This window comes from Phocoena sinus, chromosome 19 (genome assembly GCF_008692025.1).
Source record: "Phocoena sinus isolate mPhoSin1 chromosome 19, mPhoSin1.pri, whole genome shotgun sequence".
Classification (NCBI taxonomy): Eukaryota; Metazoa; Chordata; class Mammalia; order Artiodactyla; family Phocoenidae; genus Phocoena; species Phocoena sinus.
Window position 1 is genome coordinate 40359593 of NC_045781.1, and position 19864 is coordinate 40379456.

Genomic DNA, 19864 nt, shown 5'->3' on the forward strand with positions numbered 1-19864 from the left:
GGATCTTCCCAGACCGGGGCACAAACCCGTGTTCCCCGCATCGGCACACCGACCCTCAACCACCGCGCCACCAGGGAAGCCCTGACTTATGATTTAAAAAATCACTTGAGGGAATTCCCTGGCGGTCCAATGGTTAGGACTCCATGCTTCCACTGCAGGGGGCCCAGGTTTGATCCCTGGTTGGAGAGCTAAGATCCCACAAGCCACAAGATGTAGCCAAAAAAACCCCAAAAAGATCACTCGAGCTGTTGGGTGGACAACTGTAGGGTACAAAGGAGGCAGCAGGGAGGCCAGAAAAGACGGTGGCCCAGACCTGGGTACCACCTGTGACAATGCAGAGATGTGGCCAGACACTGGACAGAGAGACTGATTGACTGTGACGAGCAAGGGCGTTATCTATTACAATTGGGAATTTTCTGGAAGTGGAATTCCAGAATTCCAGGCCAAGAAAGAGTTCCTCAGACAGTACCCTGGTGAGTCCCCACAACCACCGCTGCCTCATCAGAGTCTCAAGCAATAGCACAGGGACAACTCTGTGCCACTGCCACCCCAGGGGCCAGCATGCTGCCCAGCCCTGAATGGTTAGTGGGTGTTTGTTGAGTGAATTAATAAACAACAGAGTTCTAATAGTGGGAGGTGAGGTGCAGGGAGGGAACAAATCTGAAACATGTTAAGGAGATAGAATCTACAGGACTAGGAGGCTGAATTAAGGTGGGGGTAGAGAGGGGGACGTCCAGGGTTCATGCATTTACTCATTCATTCAGTCTCTCATTTGATAAATATTTCTTGAATTCCCAATATGAGCCAGGGACAGTGGTGATGAGGACATCTGTGGCCCCTGCCCCCACAGAGCTTAGAGACTCACAGTGAGGCAGGCTTAGGCGTGTGAACACACACAGGCACACATGCTACCTGGTGGTGATGGGTGACATGAAGGCATGAGTCCACAGGACATGGGGACAGAGTACCAAGGAGAGGCTGTCTTCAGAGAAGGTGGTCAGAGGATGCCTTGCTGAGGAGATGACTTTCCAGGTGGGCAGGGTCCAATTGGTGCCAGTTTTGAGAGCTCCAGAGAGGCCCAGCCTCACTCGGGTGGGAGCCTAGGTGGACAGTGGTGCTTTGCAGAGAGGAGAACAAAGGAAGAAGAGTCCCTCTGGTGAAGGTCATGAGATCTGGTGGGTCATCAGGGACTCTGAAACAGGAGAGGGCTCTGGGCACAGGGGAAGGCTCAGGATGTTCAGCAGTGGACGGATGAAGTCCTGAGACTGGATATTTTAGGGTGGGGGCAAACAGAACGAAGAACCCAGTCTCTGGAAGCAATCCCCAGGTCTACTGACTACAGAAAAGGGGGTGCTGCAAAGGAAGGCAAAGAGGAGGGGCTGGAGAGGGGGAGAACTGGGAGAGGGTGAGGTGTGTCTTTGGTAAGAGCTAGCAAGGGAGAGGATGTCAGTGCCCCCTGCTACCTCTAAAGGTGACAGACTACAGAGTGAAGCCTGAAGGGTGGGGTTGGAGAGGACCGGTGTTGTCTTATTGATGGGAGGGGTGGGGGAGTGGAGCTGGCCCTTTTACCCCAGTGTGAGGTCAGCTGTCAGCTCCACCGTAACCCACTCCAGGGGAGAGCCAGTATTCTAGCCCCTCATTGGAAAAGACTGGGTTCTGGCCCCCTTGGACAACATGTACCCAGACCTTGCCAGGGTCCTCACCCATGCTTCCAGAGCAAGGCCCGAGACTCCGCAGATGGCAGTACCCAGTGAGTGGTGAGTGCGTGGCCTGGCTAAGAGCTCAGACTTACCGGTGTCAGATGGTGGCAGGAAGGACAGCCTGCCCCCACAGCAGGGAAACTGAGGCCGGCGGACGGGCAGGGCTCAGGGGCAGCGTCCAGACCCAGAAGGTGTCTGATGAGTAGCCTTCAGGCCTTCCTGTTCCCCTCTCTGAAACTGGGCCTGATCCTTTCCTCCAACCAACTCAACCCAGCAGTGGTCTCTCCAGGACCTGTTTCACATATGGGGGCCTGAAAGGTCTCTAGAGCCCACGGAATTCAAGGAGGGAGCAGGCAGGCGAGGCTCTCCGGTGCACCGGTTTTGGGGTCTGCATGGGAAGGAATGGTTCCTTCCTGCCTTTGCTAATGGTTCTCCGAATGTCGCCCTATTCCCGCATATGTATCCGGATCCCGAGCAATGAGAACTCCCACCGCCCGCGTGTCGTCCAGGGTTCCCCCCCCACCCCGCCCTGTCCCGCCTCGCCCCGCCCCGTCAAGCTGGTGGACGCCGCCAGCCACCGGCCTGCCCCGTTAGCCTAGAGGGCGGAGCGAGCCGTGAGCGCCTCCAGGGGTGTGGGAGCCGCGGGAGCGCAGGGGGTGGGGCCCAGCTGGCCAGGGGAGGAGCGGGGCGTCTGGGCTGCAGGCGGCAGAGCAGAGGGAGGGGCGGGCAGCAGCGGCGGTGACCGCGGCAGCTGCGGCGCGACCTAGCCGGGCAGCGACCAGTGCACGGAGAGCGCGAAGTCCGCGCAGCCCAGCGCAGCCATGTGAGTGTCCCCGCCGTTTCCGGGGACCGCGGGCAGGGCGGGGGTCAGGCGCGGCGGTTCTGGTGGCTACCCCCGCCTGGGGAGTCCCAGATCTGCTGCCCCGGCTGAGGCCCTGTCCCGTATCGCCCCATCCCCGGAACCCAGGCCTCGCGGTGTCGTTCCTCCCCTCCTCTCGGGCGCGGAGGACGCCCACAAAAGCCGCCGCCTCTGGGCCTGCCGCACCCGGCGCTGCCTCCTTCCCTCCCACGGCAAGGCCCAGGCGGCCTGTGCCCCGGGGCTCTGGGGTGGGCCAGGCCTGAGGGTGGGCCCTTGGCGCCAGCCTGGGCCCTGGCACGGACGCTCATCGGGAGCCCCACTGCCCTCGCCGCAGGAGAGACTGAGCTGGGAATGGGGAGAGGGCGACAAGGGGTGCAGGCCCGCCTCCGAGATGAGCTAATCTCTCTGGCCTCACCGGCTGGCCTAAGCCGCTTTGGGCCCCGACCCGAGGTAGCCGATGCGGCCTTGGGCTGGGCTCTTCGCCCAAATCTGGTGCGGCCCAGGCCGGGGAGAATAGCCCCGGCGCCGTAGGGGAACGGACCCTGTACCTGGAAATGAGAGGCTGGTGTGGGAATTCTGCAAGCAGCCAGGCCTGGGCAGCCTGCAGAACCAGTTTGGGGAAGGGGCTGCTCACAAGGGCTAGGGGTCTGGGTAAGCCTGGCTTCAGCACCCTCTGTTCTCCTCTCCCCGTTAGGCCTGAGTCCAGCCTCCAAGACTGACCCATCTCAGCCAGTTCTGGGTTGCTTCTAATATATGTCCAGGCTGGCTGGCCGAGCACCTACTGTGTGCAGTCCAGTGTAACAATACGGTGGGCCATCTGTGGGGCTTGCCCTGGGCCTGCATCGCTCAGTGCCGGCACAGCCTTCTGAGGAGGGTTACCAGACGATCTGGCAAATGCAGAAACTGGCCCAGAGAGGTTAAGTAATATTCTGAAGGTCGCACAGCTGGTTTGGAGAGAGGTGGGAATTAGACCCAGATTTGAATTCTTGCCACTGCACTATCCGCTTCCCCGGCATGGAGGGTAGCGGCGGGGATGGGTGGGCGGGGAGAGAGATGAGAATTGGAGAGTGAGGTACAAAACCTCCCTGTCAAAAACAATAAACAAACAAAAACAACCCAACAAAAAAAAAACCTCTCTGTCCTGGGTCCTGTGGGGCAGCAGCTGCAGAGGGGTAACTGGAAATGGGTGGGGATGAGGGGAGCACACAGGGCGCTGGGCTGGGTCCTCCCCGGGTGGAAAAGCTGGCGGGGAGGACGCGGCTGAGTCACTGCGGGCCCCTCGCTGCAGCTCGGACTAGCGCCTCTGCCAGGCCCGGCCCGGGGGAGGCCACAAGGCTTCCAGTGCGCCGCCGTCCGGGAATGTGACCAGCTGACCAGGGAGGGGGCCGGCAGGAAGTGAGGCCACCCGGCCGCCTCCGCCCGGTTCCGGGGTGGGGGGTCCCAGGCCGCACCGCGCCCCCCTCCCTCCCTGCTCCCGCAGCTGCGGCATGATGTCAGCAGCCAGGTTTGGGGCAGTTGCCATGGAGACAGGGGCAGGCTCAGGAGGGACCCCATTCTTCCTTGAAGCCGCCCCTTGCCCGGGTTATTTTTAGCGTCTGTTTACCTCAGTCCTGGGCGGCCCTGCGGTGGGGCGGGGCTGGACCGGAGACTCCCGGGAAAGCGGCTGGCCTGGAATACCACTGAGCTGGGCCGCACAGGTGGCGGGACCTCCTGACCCACGCAAGTGCACCAGTTTTGGCGTGTAGAGGGTATTAGAGGCCGCGGGATCTGGGGCCACGCAAGCGGGCAGAGTTCCATTCCTAGCTGCCCTGAGCTGGCTATGCTGCAGGCCCCATCACCCTTGAGACCTGGGTTCTTTCCCATGTCAAGAACAGACTTCAGGGCTGCCATAAGTCCAGAAAATCCCCTGGCTCTTATCAGCCAGCCCCCACCAACACCAGTTGAGGTGGCCCCTCCCCTTAGCTCAAGGGGTTCAGCTCTTTCCCTTCCCCCACCCCCAGCAGGGGAGATCCTGCCTATTCACCCCCTGGAATTGTCACTTAGATTGATATTCTAATGGTCATTTAGACCAACAGTTATACATCCTGGTCCCTGTGGCAGAAGCCCAGAGAAAGAAAATTGATGGGACACTCAGCCTACTCTGAGTCCAGCCCACCTACTCAGTTCCAGAATCCCAGGGAACCCCCACCCAGCCCCATTCTCAGAGGGCAGAAGCCCACCTGCTGATACAATCAGAAAGTAAGGAAAGGAAAAGGAAATTGTCCATGAGGTAGAGGAGTTGGGGTAGATAGAGACTTGAAATCTACCCCTTCAGCAGCTCAGGATCTACCTGTATCTGGGCAACCCAGTTCAGTCAGCCCCCAACTCATAATCAGCTCCTGCCTTCCTTCATTGCTTTGGTGCAGGGCGCAGAGGGTACAGCAGTGAGCAAAGCAGACAGGCCTCAGCCCCCAGAGTTCACAATCTGGTTGGAAGACAGACCCTAAAGGGGAACTGACAACTGAGTTATGTGGCCTCAGGGATCAGAGAGAGGAAACTATGAGGCACCTTAAAGGGGGACCCAATCCAAGGCAGGCTTCTTTGAGGAAGAAGTAGTAGGGTAAGACTTGAAAAAAGAGAGGGAGCTGGTCAGGCTGAGAGTAGTGGGAAGAGGATATAGGATCAATGAGAGCTGCTGCTTAAGTGCTGAAGAGCCTACAGGCATGGGGAGAATTCACAGTATCTGGAACAGAATGATCATGGGGGGAACAGAGGGGAGGAGGAAGGTATATGAGGGAAGGGACAGAGCCTGAAGGTCTTGTGGGTCATGTTAGAGAGTCTGGACTTTATCCTTGGGGTAGAGGAATGCCCATGGATGTTTCACAAGAGTTAGAATAGAGGGAAGTTAAAGATTTAGAGTCCTGGGGTTTGAATCCTGGCCCTACCACTTAACAGCTGTGTAATCTTGGGCAGATTAATAATTGTTAATAACATCAGTTAACATTTGTTGTGTGTTTACAGTGAGGTACTGTGTCCACCCCAACTTCTGTACTCCACATACGATTCTCCCTTCCCCAAACACTCCCAGTAGAGGAAGTATCTCATTTCATCCTCCCAACAGCCCTGTGAGATCGTTGTTATTATTATTGTTGTTATCCTCATTTAACAGATGGATACCTGCAGCCCCAAAAGGTTAAGAAATGTCTCGCCCAAAGTCACACAGCCAGTTAGCCTCAGGTTTCTCACCTGTGAAGTGGGGCTAATAGGACACACCCCCGTAGGTTTGTTGCCAGAATTAAATGAGATGATGTTTGTTAATTAAGCACAGTGCTTGGCATAGAAATCACTTGATAAAGGACAGTTTTTAGCATTGTCAGATGACTGGAATTTCAAGAGGGGCAATGCTGTTATTGAATAGATCATTGTGGGTTAGCATGGAGACAGGGAACCCATTAGGAAGCTGCTGTAGGGTTCTAGGTGAGAATTGGTGATGGCTTGGCCTTGAGTTCTAGCTATAGGGGTGGAGGTGAGGGGGCAGATTCCAGAGACGGCAGGAGTGGGTGGCTGAGTAGATGTGGGGGTAACAGAGGCTGAGGGATCCATGATGATTCCTAGTTTCTGTCTTGAACAACTGGATAAATAGATGGTGGGGCTGTCGGGGAGAGGTTAAGACTGGGGAGAGTCAGGTTTGAGGAGGAAAGTGGTGACTTTAGTTTGGGGCCTTCAAACTTAGCACATCCCTAATAACCCACTCCACATTGTCACTCAGCTTCCAGGAGGTATCAAGCAGGCAGCTTGATAAACAGGCCTGGTGCTCAGAAGAACGGTTTGGGCAAGGAAGAGATATGGAAGCTGGCAAAATTTAGATGGCATTAAGCTGTGGGAGATGTACCCAGCCCATGAGTGGGGAGGATGAGGCCCATTCAGGGATGGGGAAAAAGGCAGACCCTCTGGGAAAATAATAATGTGCAGCCAGAGCGATAGGTGGAAAGCCAGAGGCACGTTGTCTCTTGAAATCCAAGACAAGGAAAGGCTCAAGGAAGAGGAAGAGAACTACACAGTGAAAAGCTTTGCTGAGATCAAGCAGGATAAGGACCAAACATTGGACACTGGATTCAGCAATGGGGAAGTCACTGGTGACCTTGTCCAGACCAGTCAGGGGAGTACTGGGTATAGAAGCTGTACCAAGATAGGAAGAAGAGTGGGTGGGTTTGGAGAGGAAATGGAGGTAGACACCTCTTCAAGAAACTTGGCTCTAAAAGAGCCAAATAGGGTGAGGGGTAGGGTAGCTAGAAAGAGGCTGGGAGTCCACAGAGGGGTCATTTCTTTTTGTAGTTATTTATTTAAAGTTAACTTTATACTGAAATATAATATTCACACAGAAAGGGTACATGTCCTAACTGTACAGCTCACAAGACATTTTCACAAAGGAACACACCCATATAGGATCAGGAAATACAACCCAGATTAGGAAACAGAACATAATCAGTACCCTGTCAGCCCCCTTGCGCTCCCTTCCAGTCACTACTCCCCAGGGGTAGTGTCACTACTATTAATAGTCACTACTATTCTGACTTCTGTCACCATAGATTAAGTTTAACTGTTTTTGAACTTTATATCAAGGAACTCAAACATATATCCTCTCTTGTGGTCTTGCTTTTTTCACTCAACATTGTGTCTGTAGGATTCATCCACATTGTTGCATGTGGTTGTATATTGTCCATTCTTTTTGTTGTATAGCATTCCATTATCTACTGATGGGCATTTGGATGGTTTCCAAGGTTGTTTTCATCTTTTATGTGGGAGTGACTTGAGCTTGTTTGAGGCTTGTGGAGAAAGTTTGAAACACTCATCTTCCATGGAAAGGGAGAGAGATGGCTAAGGTCACACATGAGGATTTCCCGCACGGGAAACAAAAGCCTGGCTGAGGTTGAGATTTGCTCTTTTCCAGCCCAGCTGCTGTGCCAAGACCTCTGGCAGCTCCCGCCAGCCTGTGCACAGGTGCAGAGAAGGCAGGGGGTTAGGTTGCCCAGGGTTGGTTTCTGCCAGGTAATAGAGAAGCCCAGGGTGCTGGGGATATTGGTAGCAGGCAAGCAAGCTGGAGTGGTGGCTGCAGATCCAGGCTGGGGAGAAGGGTGTGCAAGGAAGGTAGAGAAGAGAAGGTAGGAGGGAACTGGCAGAGAGAAAGGAAGCAGAGGCGGATTGTGAGCTCTGTGCAGGGCAATGTCTGTGCAATTCCAGCTGTTATCTCCAGAGACTTGCATAGGGTTGGCACTTGGTAAATAGTTGAATAAATGAGCTGAGGTCTCAAGAGGTCACAGGTAGAAGGCAGGTGAGGAGGGGGTGATGGAGATGTGGTTCTGATTTAGGAAAGGGTCATTCCAGAGCCAGGTGATGAGACTGGGGTGTTCCCATGGAGGGTGGCTGCACGGAGCAGAGGCCAGTGTTGGGTGGGCAATCCATGGGAATGCATAGCTGCCAGCATAGGGTGCACAGCATCCAGTCTTCAAGGAGGGAGGGGGAGATAGCATTTCTCAAACTAGGATCCTTGGACATCTTGCATCTGAATCTGTAGTGGGGTGGTGGGCTGGTTGGAAATGCAGACCCCTGGGCCCACCCCAGCCTCTTGGGGAAAAAGTAAGCCCAGTGCAGCAGAATTGAGCATCAAGGAGCAAGAGTGTTTATGCGGTGGGGGAGCACCCAGGCCATCTGAGAGGATGAGATGCTCAATGGACCCTGAGTATGGTGGCCTTTATCCAGGCTAGAGTTGGATAGGGATAGTCAATAAAGAGATACTGGGGGCAAGAAAGGGCCAACACCAAGGGGATTCAGCCCAGGTGAGGTGGGGGCCAGAAGGATGGGGCCTCTGCCCTAGGATGCAGCTTCTGCCAGAGAGAAGGCCCTGATTGGGGAATGGGACCGGATCCTCTACCCTGTGGCCTGGGGGTAGAGAGGGTGTCCAAACTGAGCATCCCCTCTGAGGGTGGAGGGATGGGGGTGGTGCATGGTGCTATGGGACTCTCTGCACCCAGTTGCTTCTCTTCCTTCTCTCGGTGGCAACACATAATATGGGGTTGATCCAGTTCCCCACTTTTAGCTCCTTCTCAGCCTCCAAACCCCCTCATGCTCAGTGCTTCTCTGCCGTCCTTTGGCAGTCCCTCCACTCAGCACCCCCAGCCCTTCCTTCTACTCTCTCAGCCCCTGCTCTCTAGCCTTCACACACTCAGAACCCCAACTCTCAGCCCTCTGTGTCCAGCTCTCTCTCAGCACCCCTCAACAGCCACAGTATGAGTCCCCTGTGCTAACTGCACCCAATTCAGCCCCACCCGGTGTCCTCACTCTGTTTATCCCTCCATATTCACCGCCGCCCTCGACTCCCTTTACCCACACTCCTGACCCAGCCGAGAAGACCCCTGTAAGTCCCCTGCCTGAGGGGAACCTCCAGTCACCCCTCCCAGAGGCTGGGAGGGGGGCCAAGGGCCAGGTGCCCCCGTGGTCCGGCGGGTCCCGCCCCATCCCGGCGGGCTGAGTCAGGCGGCAGGAACTGGGCGGGGGGCGGCGCCAGGAGGAGTTGAAGCAGGAGCCAGAGTCGCTGGGAGCGAGCGCGGAGCCCAGCCCGGCCGGCACCGAGTGGCCCTGGGCCAGCGGGGACACGGGGGGCAAGCACGGAGCTTGGAGGGCTGTCCTGGACTTACCATGAACTCCAAGAAGAGAGGTAGGACCTGGTCCGGGGCTGCGGAGGCTCCGGGGCTGGTCCCAGGGGGCTGCGGCCCGCGTTCTGTGGGCCTGGGGTGCGTGTTTCGCCGGAGCGGTGTGGGGGTCTGTGGAGGATCTCTTCCTGCTAAGGTCACGGGCAAAGGCTGCTGTCTGTGACTCAGTTTCCCGGTTGGAGTCTCAGGAAAGTGGAGGGGCGGGGCACTTCTCGGCACTGCCCCCCAACCTGGGAATCACCCGGCTCTGGGCACCGGGAGGGCTCTGGCGTCTGGGCGCCTCGGAGCGGGTGGGGGCTGGAGGGGAGCAGCTTCCGCAGGGCGGCCGGTGTGGGGAGCCCAACCTGCACAGGCCGGGCCTGCCAGGCAGCTCTGCTGGGCTCAAAGCACGCACCCCGCCCCGCCCCGTGACCTCCTACGGCCTCTCGGGGTGTGGGCGTGGGAGCTCCTGGTCCACTTGGGGGGAGGAGGTCAGAGCAGGGCTGGGAAGCCCGCCCCACCCCCGGGTAAACAGGCGCTTCCGCACATTCTTTGCGCGCCCCTCCCCTTTCCTGCCCCTTCCCAGCCCGGGGAGGGTCCCAGTGCGACCCCCCTTCCTGCCCCGCGCGGCAGGCGGAGCCTGCACCTCTGCAGGAAGTGGGGGCGTAGCCGAGGCCACGCTGAGTCCGACACCGAGTCACCCGCGGCCGCCCTGTCATAAGCACCAGGGCCGCTGGGGTTCGGACTCCAGCCTCAGGCCGTGGCCGGCAGGACTGAGATACAGAGTCGGGGCCGCGGGGAGGGGGCTTCAAGGGCCTGATTGGCGCTGGACACCCTCCCTCGCCACCCCCAGGGAGCCCCGCGCGGACTCATTCCATGATGTCCCTGTCGGTGCGGCCGCAGCGCCGCCTGCTCAGCGCCCGGGTCAATAGGAGCCAGTCCTTCGCAGGCGTCCTCGGCAGCCAGGAGCGGGGGCCCAGGTACGTGGCAGAGGGGGCCTTATGGGGTCAAGAGTGTCTGACCGGGTTGGAGTGTGCAAGTGAGGGCTTGGGGAATGACTTCTTGCCACTTCCTGAGTGCAGTCTCTTCTTCAGGAGCTTCCCAGCCTTCAGTCCCCCGGGGCCCCCACGGAAGCCCCCAGCGCTCTCCCGAGTGTCCAAGATGTTTTCAGTGGCGCACCCGGCCCCCAAGGTCCCACAGCCTGAGCGACTGGACCTGGTGTACACGGCGCTCAAGCGAGGCCTGACGTAAGCAGTGCCCTCCCAATGCCTTGTCCCATGATCCCTCCCTAAGTCCTCATTCCCTTTCTGCTAGTAGGAACCTTCCCCAGCCTCACACCCTCTCCTCACTGCTTGTTCCCTGGGCAGGTAGAAGCTGGAGAGGTAAGATAACTCTTGTGGTCACCCCTTTCCTCAGGGCCTATTTGGAAGTGCACCAGCAGGAGCAGGAGAAACTCCAAAGACAGATAAGGGAGTCCAAGAGGAATTCCCGCCTGGTAAGTGAAGGGTTGGCATCCCGTATGCCCAGGATTAATATGCCCTTTGCTCTTGTGGTGTGGGGGACTGGGCAGCACCAGCCCTGGGTGACATCAGAGCTGTTTTCTGGGGTGATTTGGTCCAGGTGTGACTAGAAAAGGGGGTATCAGGGAAGGCTGGGGAGGTTCCTCTCCTCAGGTTTCCCAGGCTGCATGTACTTTGCCTGGGACCCAGTGCCTGTCCATGGGAGCTTCCAGTGGGTTGGGTCAAACCCCACAGACATGGACAGCAGAAGATTATGTTGTAGTGGTACTGAGGGAGAGCCGTGGTTCTGCCTGGGGAACAGGTCAGGGCTTCCCAGAGGAAGAAACATTTCTGCTGGGTCTTGAAGCATGAACAGGAGTTCCCTAGTAGAGGGAACCATGCATGAAGAGGCACAGAGCTCTCTTCCTAGGGGTTGTAGAAAAGACAGTGGGCCAGGGGAGGGATCCCATGGAAGAGGTGGGGGGAAGAGTACTAGAGGGGCCTTGGGGACCAAATCTATGACACCAGCAAAGACCAGGCACGTGGGAAGGTAGGTCAGTCCCTGCTTTGACTGGAATGGCTGTGGACTGTGGTGTGAGAGGGAGGAAGGCTGTGATGAAAAGGAGCTAGGTAGGTCTGGGTGAGCAACTGCCCCTGCTGGAGTACTTCTCCTACCTCCTAATGCCCCCCTCATCTCTCCCCGCAGGGCTTCCTGTATGACTTAGACAAGGTGAGTGTATAGAGAATGGTGTTGGAAGAGGTTGGCTCAGGGGAAGGTAAAGGGCCCTGGGCCTCAGGCTTCTCCTAACACACCTCTCCCCCAGCAAGTCAAGTCCATTGAACGCTTCCTACGACGGCTGGAGTTCCACGCCAGCAAGGTACTTGTGCAGCATGCGTGTGTGCTTGCAGCGTGGGGTGGGGGATTGGGTATCACAGGGAGATGGGATGATGCTAGGCCCTGGGTGAGCAACCCCAGTAGTGAGTCTCAATCCCCCCTCTGCCACCCCACTTATCTGCCCAGATCGACGAGCTGTATGAGGCATACTGTGTCCAGCGGCGTCTCCGGGATGGCGCCTACAACATGGTCCGTGCCTACAGCACCGGCTCCCCAGGGAGCCGTGAGGCCCGGGACAGCCTGGCCGAGGCTACTCGGGGGCATCGGGAGTACACAGAGGTGAGGGATGTGTGCCTGTGAGGCAGAGGCACAGAGTGTGGCAGAGCTGGTGAGAGGGGACTGGTTCTTGACCTCCTCCTGTCCCTGCCCATCCCTCTCAGAGCATGTGCCTGCTGGAGAGCGAGCTGGAAGCACAGCTGGGCGAGTTCCATCTCCGGATGAAAGGTACCAAGTGGTGAGGCCGACTGGTGGCGGGGAGAGGGAGGTGTGTGCCTGAGACCCCTGGACCCAGCTCATCTACTTCTCCCCCACTCCCAGGGCTGGCCGGCTTCGCCAGGCTATGTGTGGGCGATCAGTATGAGGTAGGAGGATGGGCAGGGAAGGGCTGGGATGGCAGGGTCACAACACCAAGGGCTGCTTCAACCTGCCTCTTCCCCCTAGATCTGCATGAAATATGGGCGTCAGCGCTGGAAACTACGGGGCCGCATAGAGGGTAGTGGAAAGCAGGTGTGGGACAGTGAGGAAACCGTCTTTCTTCCTCTGCTCACGGAGTTCCTGTCCATCAAGGTGATGTCTCTGCCCAGAACCATAGGACACCAAGATCCTGTGGCTCTATGACCCTGTGAACCCCTTATGATCCTCATGACCCTGAGACCCTTACCCCTGTGACCCCCATCTGATTCCATGGCCCTCTGTGAATGCATGACCCCTTCACCTTCATGACCCTGTGATTGCCTTGTGATCTCCTGACCTTGTGAATATATGACCCCTGAACTCTCATGAGGCTGTGACTCCCACGACCTCAATGACTACAAATTTAGACCTCTGTGGTCCCCGTGCTCCCAGGCTGCTTTGAGCCTCCATGGCCCCATTACCCTGAGAACTCCATTCCCTGTAACTTCCTCATGGCCCAATGACCCTGTGACTGTCCCATAACCTCTATGCAAATTCAGACCTCTGATCTCCCACAATCTCATGACCCCTACACCCTTGTGACCCCACCATGCATTCTTGGCTACAGGTGACAGAACTGAAGGGCCTGGCTAACCATGTGGTTGTAGGCAGCGTCTCCTGTGAGACCAAGGATCTGTTCGCTGCCCTGCCCCAGGTCGTAGCTGTGGACATTAATGACCTCGGCACCATCAAGCTCAGCCTGGAAGTCACGTGGAGGTTCGTGGGGCTGAGGGGCTTGGAGACGGGGCTGGGGCTTGATGTTAGCACCTTCTAACAGCTTCTTCCCTCTCCAGTCCCTTCGACAAGGATGACCAGCCCTCAGCCGCTTCTACTGTCAACAAGGCCTCCACAGTCACCAAGCGCTTCTCCACCTACAGCCAGAGCCCACCAGACACGCCCTCACTTCGGGAACAGGCCTTCTATGTGAGTCACATCCCAGGCTCAGCCCCCCATCCAGGGGTTTGCCGGGGGTGGTCCTGAGATGTCCTTTTCTCTCTCCTAGAATATGCTGAGGCGGCAGGAGGAGCTGGAGAATGGCACAGCGTGGTCCCTGTCGTCCGAATCTTCCGATGACTCCTCTAGCCCACAGCTCTCAGGCACTGCACGCCACTCCTCAGCCCCCAGGCCCCTGGTGCAGCAGCCTGAGCCTCTGTCCATCCAGGTTGCCTTCCGTAGGGCTGAGACCTCCACTTCTGGAACCGTGGATGAGGAGGGGGCCATGGCCCCAGCCCTGGCCAATGGGCATGCCCCCTACAGCCGGACTCTGAGCCATATCAGTGAGGCCAGTGTGGATGCTGCCCTGGCTGAGGCTTCAGTGGAGGCTGCAGGCCTAGAAAGTCTAGTCCAGGGACCCAGCCCACCTGCACATCCAGATCCCACACATGGAGAGCACCCTAGTCCTGTCCCTTCTGCCCTGGACCCTGGCCATTCTGCCATAAGCCCCACTCTCAGTACAACAGGCCCCGCCCACACATCTACAGACCCTGCCCCCTCTGCACACCTAGACTCAGTTAACAAGACCATAAATTCTAGCTCTCCTGAATTGCCAGACCCCACGCACACCACTACAAGCGCCACCTCTAGTGTTGTAAGCCCTACCCATAGTGCTCCAAGCCTTACTCACACTACCACAGGTTCTACCCACAAGACTGTGGTCTCTACCATCACTATTACAGGCCCTACCCCCAGTACCACAGGGTCAGTCCAGACCACCACAAGTCCCACCCACAAGCCGATGCTTTCTACCGTCACTCCTGTAGCTCCTGTCCCCAGTACTACAGACCCAGTCCAGACCACCACAAGCCTCAGCCACACTGTCACAAACCTGACACACACTGTCACAAGCCCCACCAACAAACACGTGATCTCTACCCTCTCTACTGCAGGCCCTACCCCCAGTACCACAGACCCAGCCCAGACTACCACAAGCCCCACCCACACTACCACTAGCCCCACCCATACTACTGCAAGCCCTACCCATACCACCATAAGCCCCACCCACACTGCTACAAGCCCTACCCATACCATAACAAGCCCCACCCATACCATAATAAGCCCTGCCAACACTACTGCAAGCTCTACCCACACCACCACAAGCAGTACCCACACTACTGCAACCCCTACTCACACAGCCAGGATTTCAACTCACACCGCTACACCCAATGCTAAGGACCCAGTCCAGATCACCGAGAGTCCTACCCATTCTGTCACAAGTCCCACGCTTATAACTGTAAGCCCTTCCACTTTTCTAGACCTTGCCACGCTCTCCAACCCCTCTGCAAACACAGACCCTCCCCTCCCAGGCATCGACCCCCTGTCCTGTAGCTACCCAGCCTCCACTTCCTGCACTCAGGCAGACCCCATAGCCCCCAGCACCTCCCACCCAAGTCCTACCTGCTCCAGTTGGGAACCCCTCACAAGCCCTTCCCCAAAACTCCCAGAAGCCATCCGTCAGAGCCCAAGTCCCCCTCCCTCACCCCTAGCCCCTGTGCCCCAGCATTCAGACCCTAGAGTGGCCAGGGCTGCCCAGGCCCCAGTTCCAGGGGCAGCTGGAGGTCCTGGGGACAGGAAACTGGAAGAGGCACTGGGGGCCCTAATGGCTGCCCTGGATGACTATCGTGGCCAGTTTCCTGAGCTGCAGGGCCTGGAGCAGGAGGTGACCCGGCTGGAGAGTCTGCTTATGGTGAGGAGGGCTGGGCTGGTTTGCGGCAGCGCAGGGAGGGCAGCCAGGCAGGGGCAACAGCTCTGACGCCCTTCACAACCCCAGCAGAGACAAGGCCTGACTCGCAGCCGGGCCTCCAGTCTTAGCATCACTGTGGAGCATGCCCTGGAGAGCTTCAGCTTCCTCAATGAAGATGAAGACAATGACAGTCCTGGGGACAGGTGAGAGGGGCTAGGAGCGGGGGAAGAGGGGAGGTGAGTAGCAGGTGAAGGAGAAAGGCGAGAAAGGGGAACAGGTGAGGTGAGGCCAGGGGGAGCACGTAAAGAGAGCAGTAAGATGGGTGGTGGGCTCGAGGGAGGTGGGTGGGAGGGGATGGACTTGCTGGCAGGTACATCTGTGTTCATCCCTCCCATGTACTCCTCGTGTGTCCTTGTTGCTCATGTTTTTAATCCCATCTGTATCCCCAGTGCTTCTGGTCACCTTTCTCCTCATCCCTGCAGTGTCTGCCTCCTCCATCGGTCCCTACCAGCTCCTGAGCCTCCAGCTCCTCCTCTCTTCCTTGGCCTCACCTTGAACCTACCCTATGAACGAGCCTTTACTGTGCCTCCCCATGCATCCTGTGCCCGCCAGCATCAACCCCCTCTGTCTGGACCCCAGCTTTCCCAGAGACCCTGGCCCCTTGGCTCTTTGTCCCAGAGTGGCCTTTGCCGATTCCCAGTTGAAGGTCATGCCCAGCCCCTCCTCCCTCCAGTGCTGCCTAGGTTATGGCCCCGTGCCCTGCGCCCCTTGGGCCGCAATCCCTTGCAGTCCACATTGCGTAGACCATCCCGCCTGCAACCCTACTCCCGCCCATCCCAGCCCTGGCGGCCCCAGAGGTCCCAGCAGTCCTAGCTGGAGGTAGCCCTGGGCAGACAGGCTCTGGAGACCCCTGCTACCACCTGCTGGTCCCAGCCCTTTCCTCCTTCTGGAAGTCCTCCATGAACTTACCCATTGTCTGTTGTTTGTGCATGATGTGTTCTTCTGTTCTCGGATGGGGGGAACTTAATAAAAATACTCTGGTGACCAGATGATGATGTGTGCTCCTGGGGCGGTTGACCCCATTTTTCTCTCAGGCCCCCAAACAGCCCGGAGCCTGGGGCTGAGGACAGCCTCGACTCACCTAGTGCCCGACCCCTCAGCACAGAGTGTCCAGCTCTGGACACTGCCTTGGTCCAGCATCTGTACCACTGCAGCCGCCTCCTGCTGGTGAGGCTAGTGGTATTCCCCCACCCTTCCCTTGTAGCCCCTTCCCCCAGGGAGCCCTACACTTCAATCCCGGCCCTGCACACCTCCTCTGAGTTCCACTCCCCAATGTCCCAGGGCCTGGCTCTTGCTGAATGGAACACCTCCCACACTCTGGCTCCCCCAGTCTCTCCCGATGCATGCAGGGACTGGTAGTCCCTGGTCTCCACCCTCCCTAAGCTCTGTCTTGAGGTCTGAGCTACTTGGCCACCCCTATTCTCCAGAAACTGGGCACATTTGGGCCCCTGCGCTGCCAAGAGGCATGGGCCCTGGAGCGGCTACTACGGGAGGCCCGAGTGCTTGAAGCAGTATGTGAGCTTAGCAGGCGATGGGAAATCCCTGCCACCTCTGCCCAGGAAGGTAAAAGCTTTGTGGGCTCTGCCTCATGTCTGCCCCAAAGTTCCTCCCTTGCCCTATCCCGCCTATGCGCCTGTCTCCCCACCGGCCTGTCCTGTTGCTGACAGTTTCCTGCACCTCCTCACAGTGGTGCAGTTCTCGGCCTCCCGGCCCGGCTTCCTGACCTTCTGGGACCAATGTACAGAGGGACTCAGCCCCTTCATCTGCCCTGTGGAGCGGGTGCTCCTCACCTTCTGCAATCAGTACGGCGCCCGTCTCTCCCTGCGCCAGCCAGGCTTAGCCGAGGCTGGTGAGTGGGCTGCCTACCTGCCCCCTTTGCTCTCCTTTCTCAGATCCCCAGTGATGGGACCTCAGGGAAAGCCAGGTCAGCCCACAGAGACATGCTGAGATGAGCACTGGGAAGAAACATCGAAGGCTCATGCCTCAGCACAAAAGGGCCCAGATTGGACCCTTTTGTGCTGGGTCCCTGCATCTGCACGTGGGGTGGGAGCACTCTTCCCTCTAATGACCCAGGTCCATCCACACCCTGAGACCTGCGGCACTGCCTCCCACAGTGTGTGTCAAGTTCCTGGAGGATGCCCTGGGGCAGAAGCTGCCCCGGAGGCCCCAGTCAGGCCCTGGAGAGCAGCTCACCGTCTTCCAGTTCTGGAGTTACTTCGAAGCCTTGGACAGCTCCTGCATGGAGGCCTATGTGACCGAGACTGCCGAGGAGGGTGAGGCAGTAGCCCTGGTCACAAAGTGGCCTGATGCTATGGGTGGGTCTGAAGGTGTGAATTCAGGATATGAAGGTACAAAAGAACCCACCCCGGGAGGCTCTTTGCCCTGCCAGCTTGTTCCAACTGACACCCCCCCGCCCGGCTTCCTTTTTTCAGTGTTACTGGTGCGGAATCTGAACTCAGATGACCAGGCTGTGGTGCTGAAAGCCCTGAGGTTGGCACCTGAGGGGCGGCTTCGAAGGGATGGGCTCCGGGCCCTCAGCTCCCTGCTTGTCCATGGCAACAACAAGGTCATGGCTGCTGTCAGCACTCAGCTCCGGAGCCTGTCACTGGGCCCTGCCTTCCGGGAAAGGGTAAGAGTCAGGCAGGGCTCCCTGAGGGCAAAGGCTGGGGTCCCAGGCTCCCAGTGTCTGGCTAAGTCTGCCCTCCCACCCTTAACCAGGCTCTACTCTGCTTCCTGGACCAGCTCGAGGATGAGGATGTGCAGACGAGAGTGGCTGGCTGCTTGGCCCTGGGCTGCATCAAGGTGACCCCTTTCTCTCCCCTCCCAGCTCCCCAAGCGCTGGGTCCTGAGCCTTTCTCACCTGCTGCACTGGGCCCACCTCAATGCTGTCTCCCCCGGTAGGCTCCTGAAGGCATTGAGCCCCTGGTGTACCTGTGCCAAACGGACACAGAAGCCGTGAGGGAAGCAGCTCGGCAGAGCCTGCAGCAATGCGGTGAGACTGGGGAATGGGAGATATGGGTCAAGTTGAGTTCTATGACATTTTGGCTGCTGGGAATAGGGGTGAGATGGGGTCAGGGGTGGGAGGGCCAGGGCGGGGCTAGGGCCTCTCCTGATCCCATCTTTATCCACTACAGGAGAAGAGGGACAGTCTGCCCATCGACGGCTGGAGGAGTCACTGGATGCCCTGCCCCGCATCTTCGGGCCCGGCAGCATGGCCAGCACGGCATTTTAAACTCCCCACCCACTGGCCCCCAGTGCCCCTTCCCCCCACTTTCAGGGCTTACCAGGCACTGGCAGGGAGGGTGAGGGCTGGCTCCAGACACTCCTCCCTCACAGATTCCTATCAATGAAAATCTAATATATTCTCCTTTTGTCCTCGGGGTGGGTAGAGTCAGTGCCGCAGTCAAGTGCCTCCCAGCCTCAGCTCAGCACACTTGCCATAGATCGGTGTCCCGGGCCTGGCCGTCCTGCCTCTGCCCTGCCACGTCCCTTGGTTTTGTATTTTATTTACAGAGTTTTACAGAAAATAAAAAAGCAAAATGCCTTTCCTACGTAGCCTGGACTGGTGCACTACTGACCTTCTGCTCCAGCACACTCTGGCTGTGGCCCTGACACTAGTGTGTCCACACTCCAACTGTGACAATGCCATGTGCTTTTGCCCTGGAAATCCAGATGGAAGAGAGCCCAGAGGCTGGAACTGCGCTTGGAAAAGAGGGCAGAGGAAGAGGGTGGTGGAGTGTTGCTGAGGAGGCCCGGCCTGCAGGTGGGTGTACCCTGGGCCTGGAAGCTGTGGGCCTAGACTGGAGCCAAACTGTGGAGTTGGCCTAGAGAAGCCCCAAAGGGTGCCAGTCCTGGGAATGGCTCCCTGGCAGCCAGCTCACTTGGCCAGAAGGCAAAGAGGAAGCAGGCAGGAAAAGGTGTGGTGGTGGCTGGAGCTTCTGGCCACCAGGGAGCAGCAGAACCCTGTCAGGGAATGCCAGTCTTCTGGGTCTACGCCTCAGCCCAGGCAGCTTCCTACAGAAGGGGCTGAGCACAAGGAGCTCCTTGAGCGCTGGGTAGTTGAGAGGAGATTCTTGCCGAGGGGAAGAGCTGGGGCCTGGGAGGCAGGAGACCCGGATGGCTGCCCTGTGACTCTAAACAGAAGGTCCCTCCTCTCCCTGAGCCACCTCCTCTCCATAATAACAAACCTGACTAAACCCTGTGACCTCCCCACAGCTGGCAGGCTTGTGCTGCTTCAGGAAAGAGGGCTCTAGGGAGAGGGCTCACGTGAGTTTATTAACCCCAGAAAGTTAAGTGTTCAATGGGAGGAGGCTGAGGGTGGGGGGACTTCAGCATGGCAGGCCTGTTCTAAGGAGGGCCCGAGGGAGGCCCACACTCAAGGCTGGAGAAACAGGTCTGCCACCCTTCCCCTCTCCCTCCAGAGATTTCAGTGGAGACAGTGCAAGAGCAGGGCCTTCCCCACTCCCTGAGCCCACTCTGGCGTCCCAGTACCTGTGGCTGTAGCACAGCAGCGTGACACCCTGGGGGGAGTCTGTGTCCCTGCACTCAGGTAGAGCCAATGAGATGCCAACAGTCCCCACTGGGGGGTGACCCAGATCCCCAGAGAGCCCTGCCCCCCTGTGTTTTAGAGCTGTGTATGAAGAGGTTTGGCCGGGCCCTTAACCACCTGCTGGGGAAGCCAAGCTGAGCAGAAAAAAAAAAAAAAAAACGGTAACAGGAAGGCGCACAGGAAACACCTGTGTGTGGATGCAGGTGGCTCATTCCAGTTGGGTGGGGGCAGGCTGACAGCCCTCAGCGCATCGGCGCAGCGCTGTGCTCCCTCCGTGACTGT

The 19864-nt window shown here is 58.1% G+C and overlaps 2 protein-coding genes across 5 annotated transcripts in view; one reads left to right on the plus strand and one right to left on the minus strand.

Annotated features, from left to right (window-relative positions):
* Positions 1–10071, minus strand: part of AGRP (agouti related neuropeptide) — a 40617-nt gene extending 30546 nt beyond the window's left edge. The window contains exon 1 of the mRNA XM_032612623.1: positions 9234–10071. Coding sequence (XP_032468514.1) covers positions 9234–9236 — 3 coding nt within the window. The 5' untranslated portion in view covers positions 9237–10071. The remainder of the gene's footprint in view (positions 1–9233) is intronic.
* The window catches only part of RIPOR1 (RHO family interacting cell polarization regulator 1), a 31018-nt gene extending 12430 nt beyond the window's left edge, over positions 1–18588 (plus strand). Inside the window, exons 1-22 of one of the 4 annotated variants that reach the window (XM_032612620.1) lie at positions 2375–2523; positions 10081–10207; positions 10322–10474; positions 10644–10722; positions 11433–11456; positions 11551–11604; positions 11748–11900; positions 12002–12065; positions 12159–12202; positions 12282–12407; positions 12862–13010; positions 13088–13217; positions 13297–14976; positions 15061–15176; positions 16068–16200; positions 16461–16596; positions 16721–16882; positions 17148–17306; positions 17466–17662; positions 17752–17835; positions 17935–18025; positions 18168–18588. In XM_032612620.1, coding sequence (XP_032468511.1) covers positions 10104–10207; positions 10322–10474; positions 10644–10722; positions 11433–11456; positions 11551–11604; positions 11748–11900; positions 12002–12065; positions 12159–12202; positions 12282–12407; positions 12862–13010; positions 13088–13217; positions 13297–14976; positions 15061–15176; positions 16068–16200; positions 16461–16596; positions 16721–16882; positions 17148–17306; positions 17466–17662; positions 17752–17835; positions 17935–18025; positions 18168–18265 — 3936 coding nt within the window. In that variant the 5' untranslated portion in view covers positions 2375–2523; positions 10081–10103 and the 3' untranslated portion in view covers positions 18266–18588. Of the gene's footprint in view, positions 1–2374; positions 2524–3839; positions 9254–10080; positions 10208–10321; positions 10475–10643; positions 10723–11432; positions 11457–11550; positions 11605–11747; positions 11901–12001; positions 12066–12158; positions 12203–12281; positions 12408–12861; positions 13011–13087; positions 13218–13296; positions 14977–15060; positions 15177–16067; positions 16201–16460; positions 16597–16720; positions 16883–17147; positions 17307–17465; positions 17663–17751; positions 17836–17934; positions 18026–18167 lie in introns of those variants that run through there. The other 3 variants (XM_032612619.1, XM_032612618.1, XM_032612621.1) reach the window with 3 other exon arrangements.
* Positions 18589–19864: the final 1276 nt, after the last annotated feature.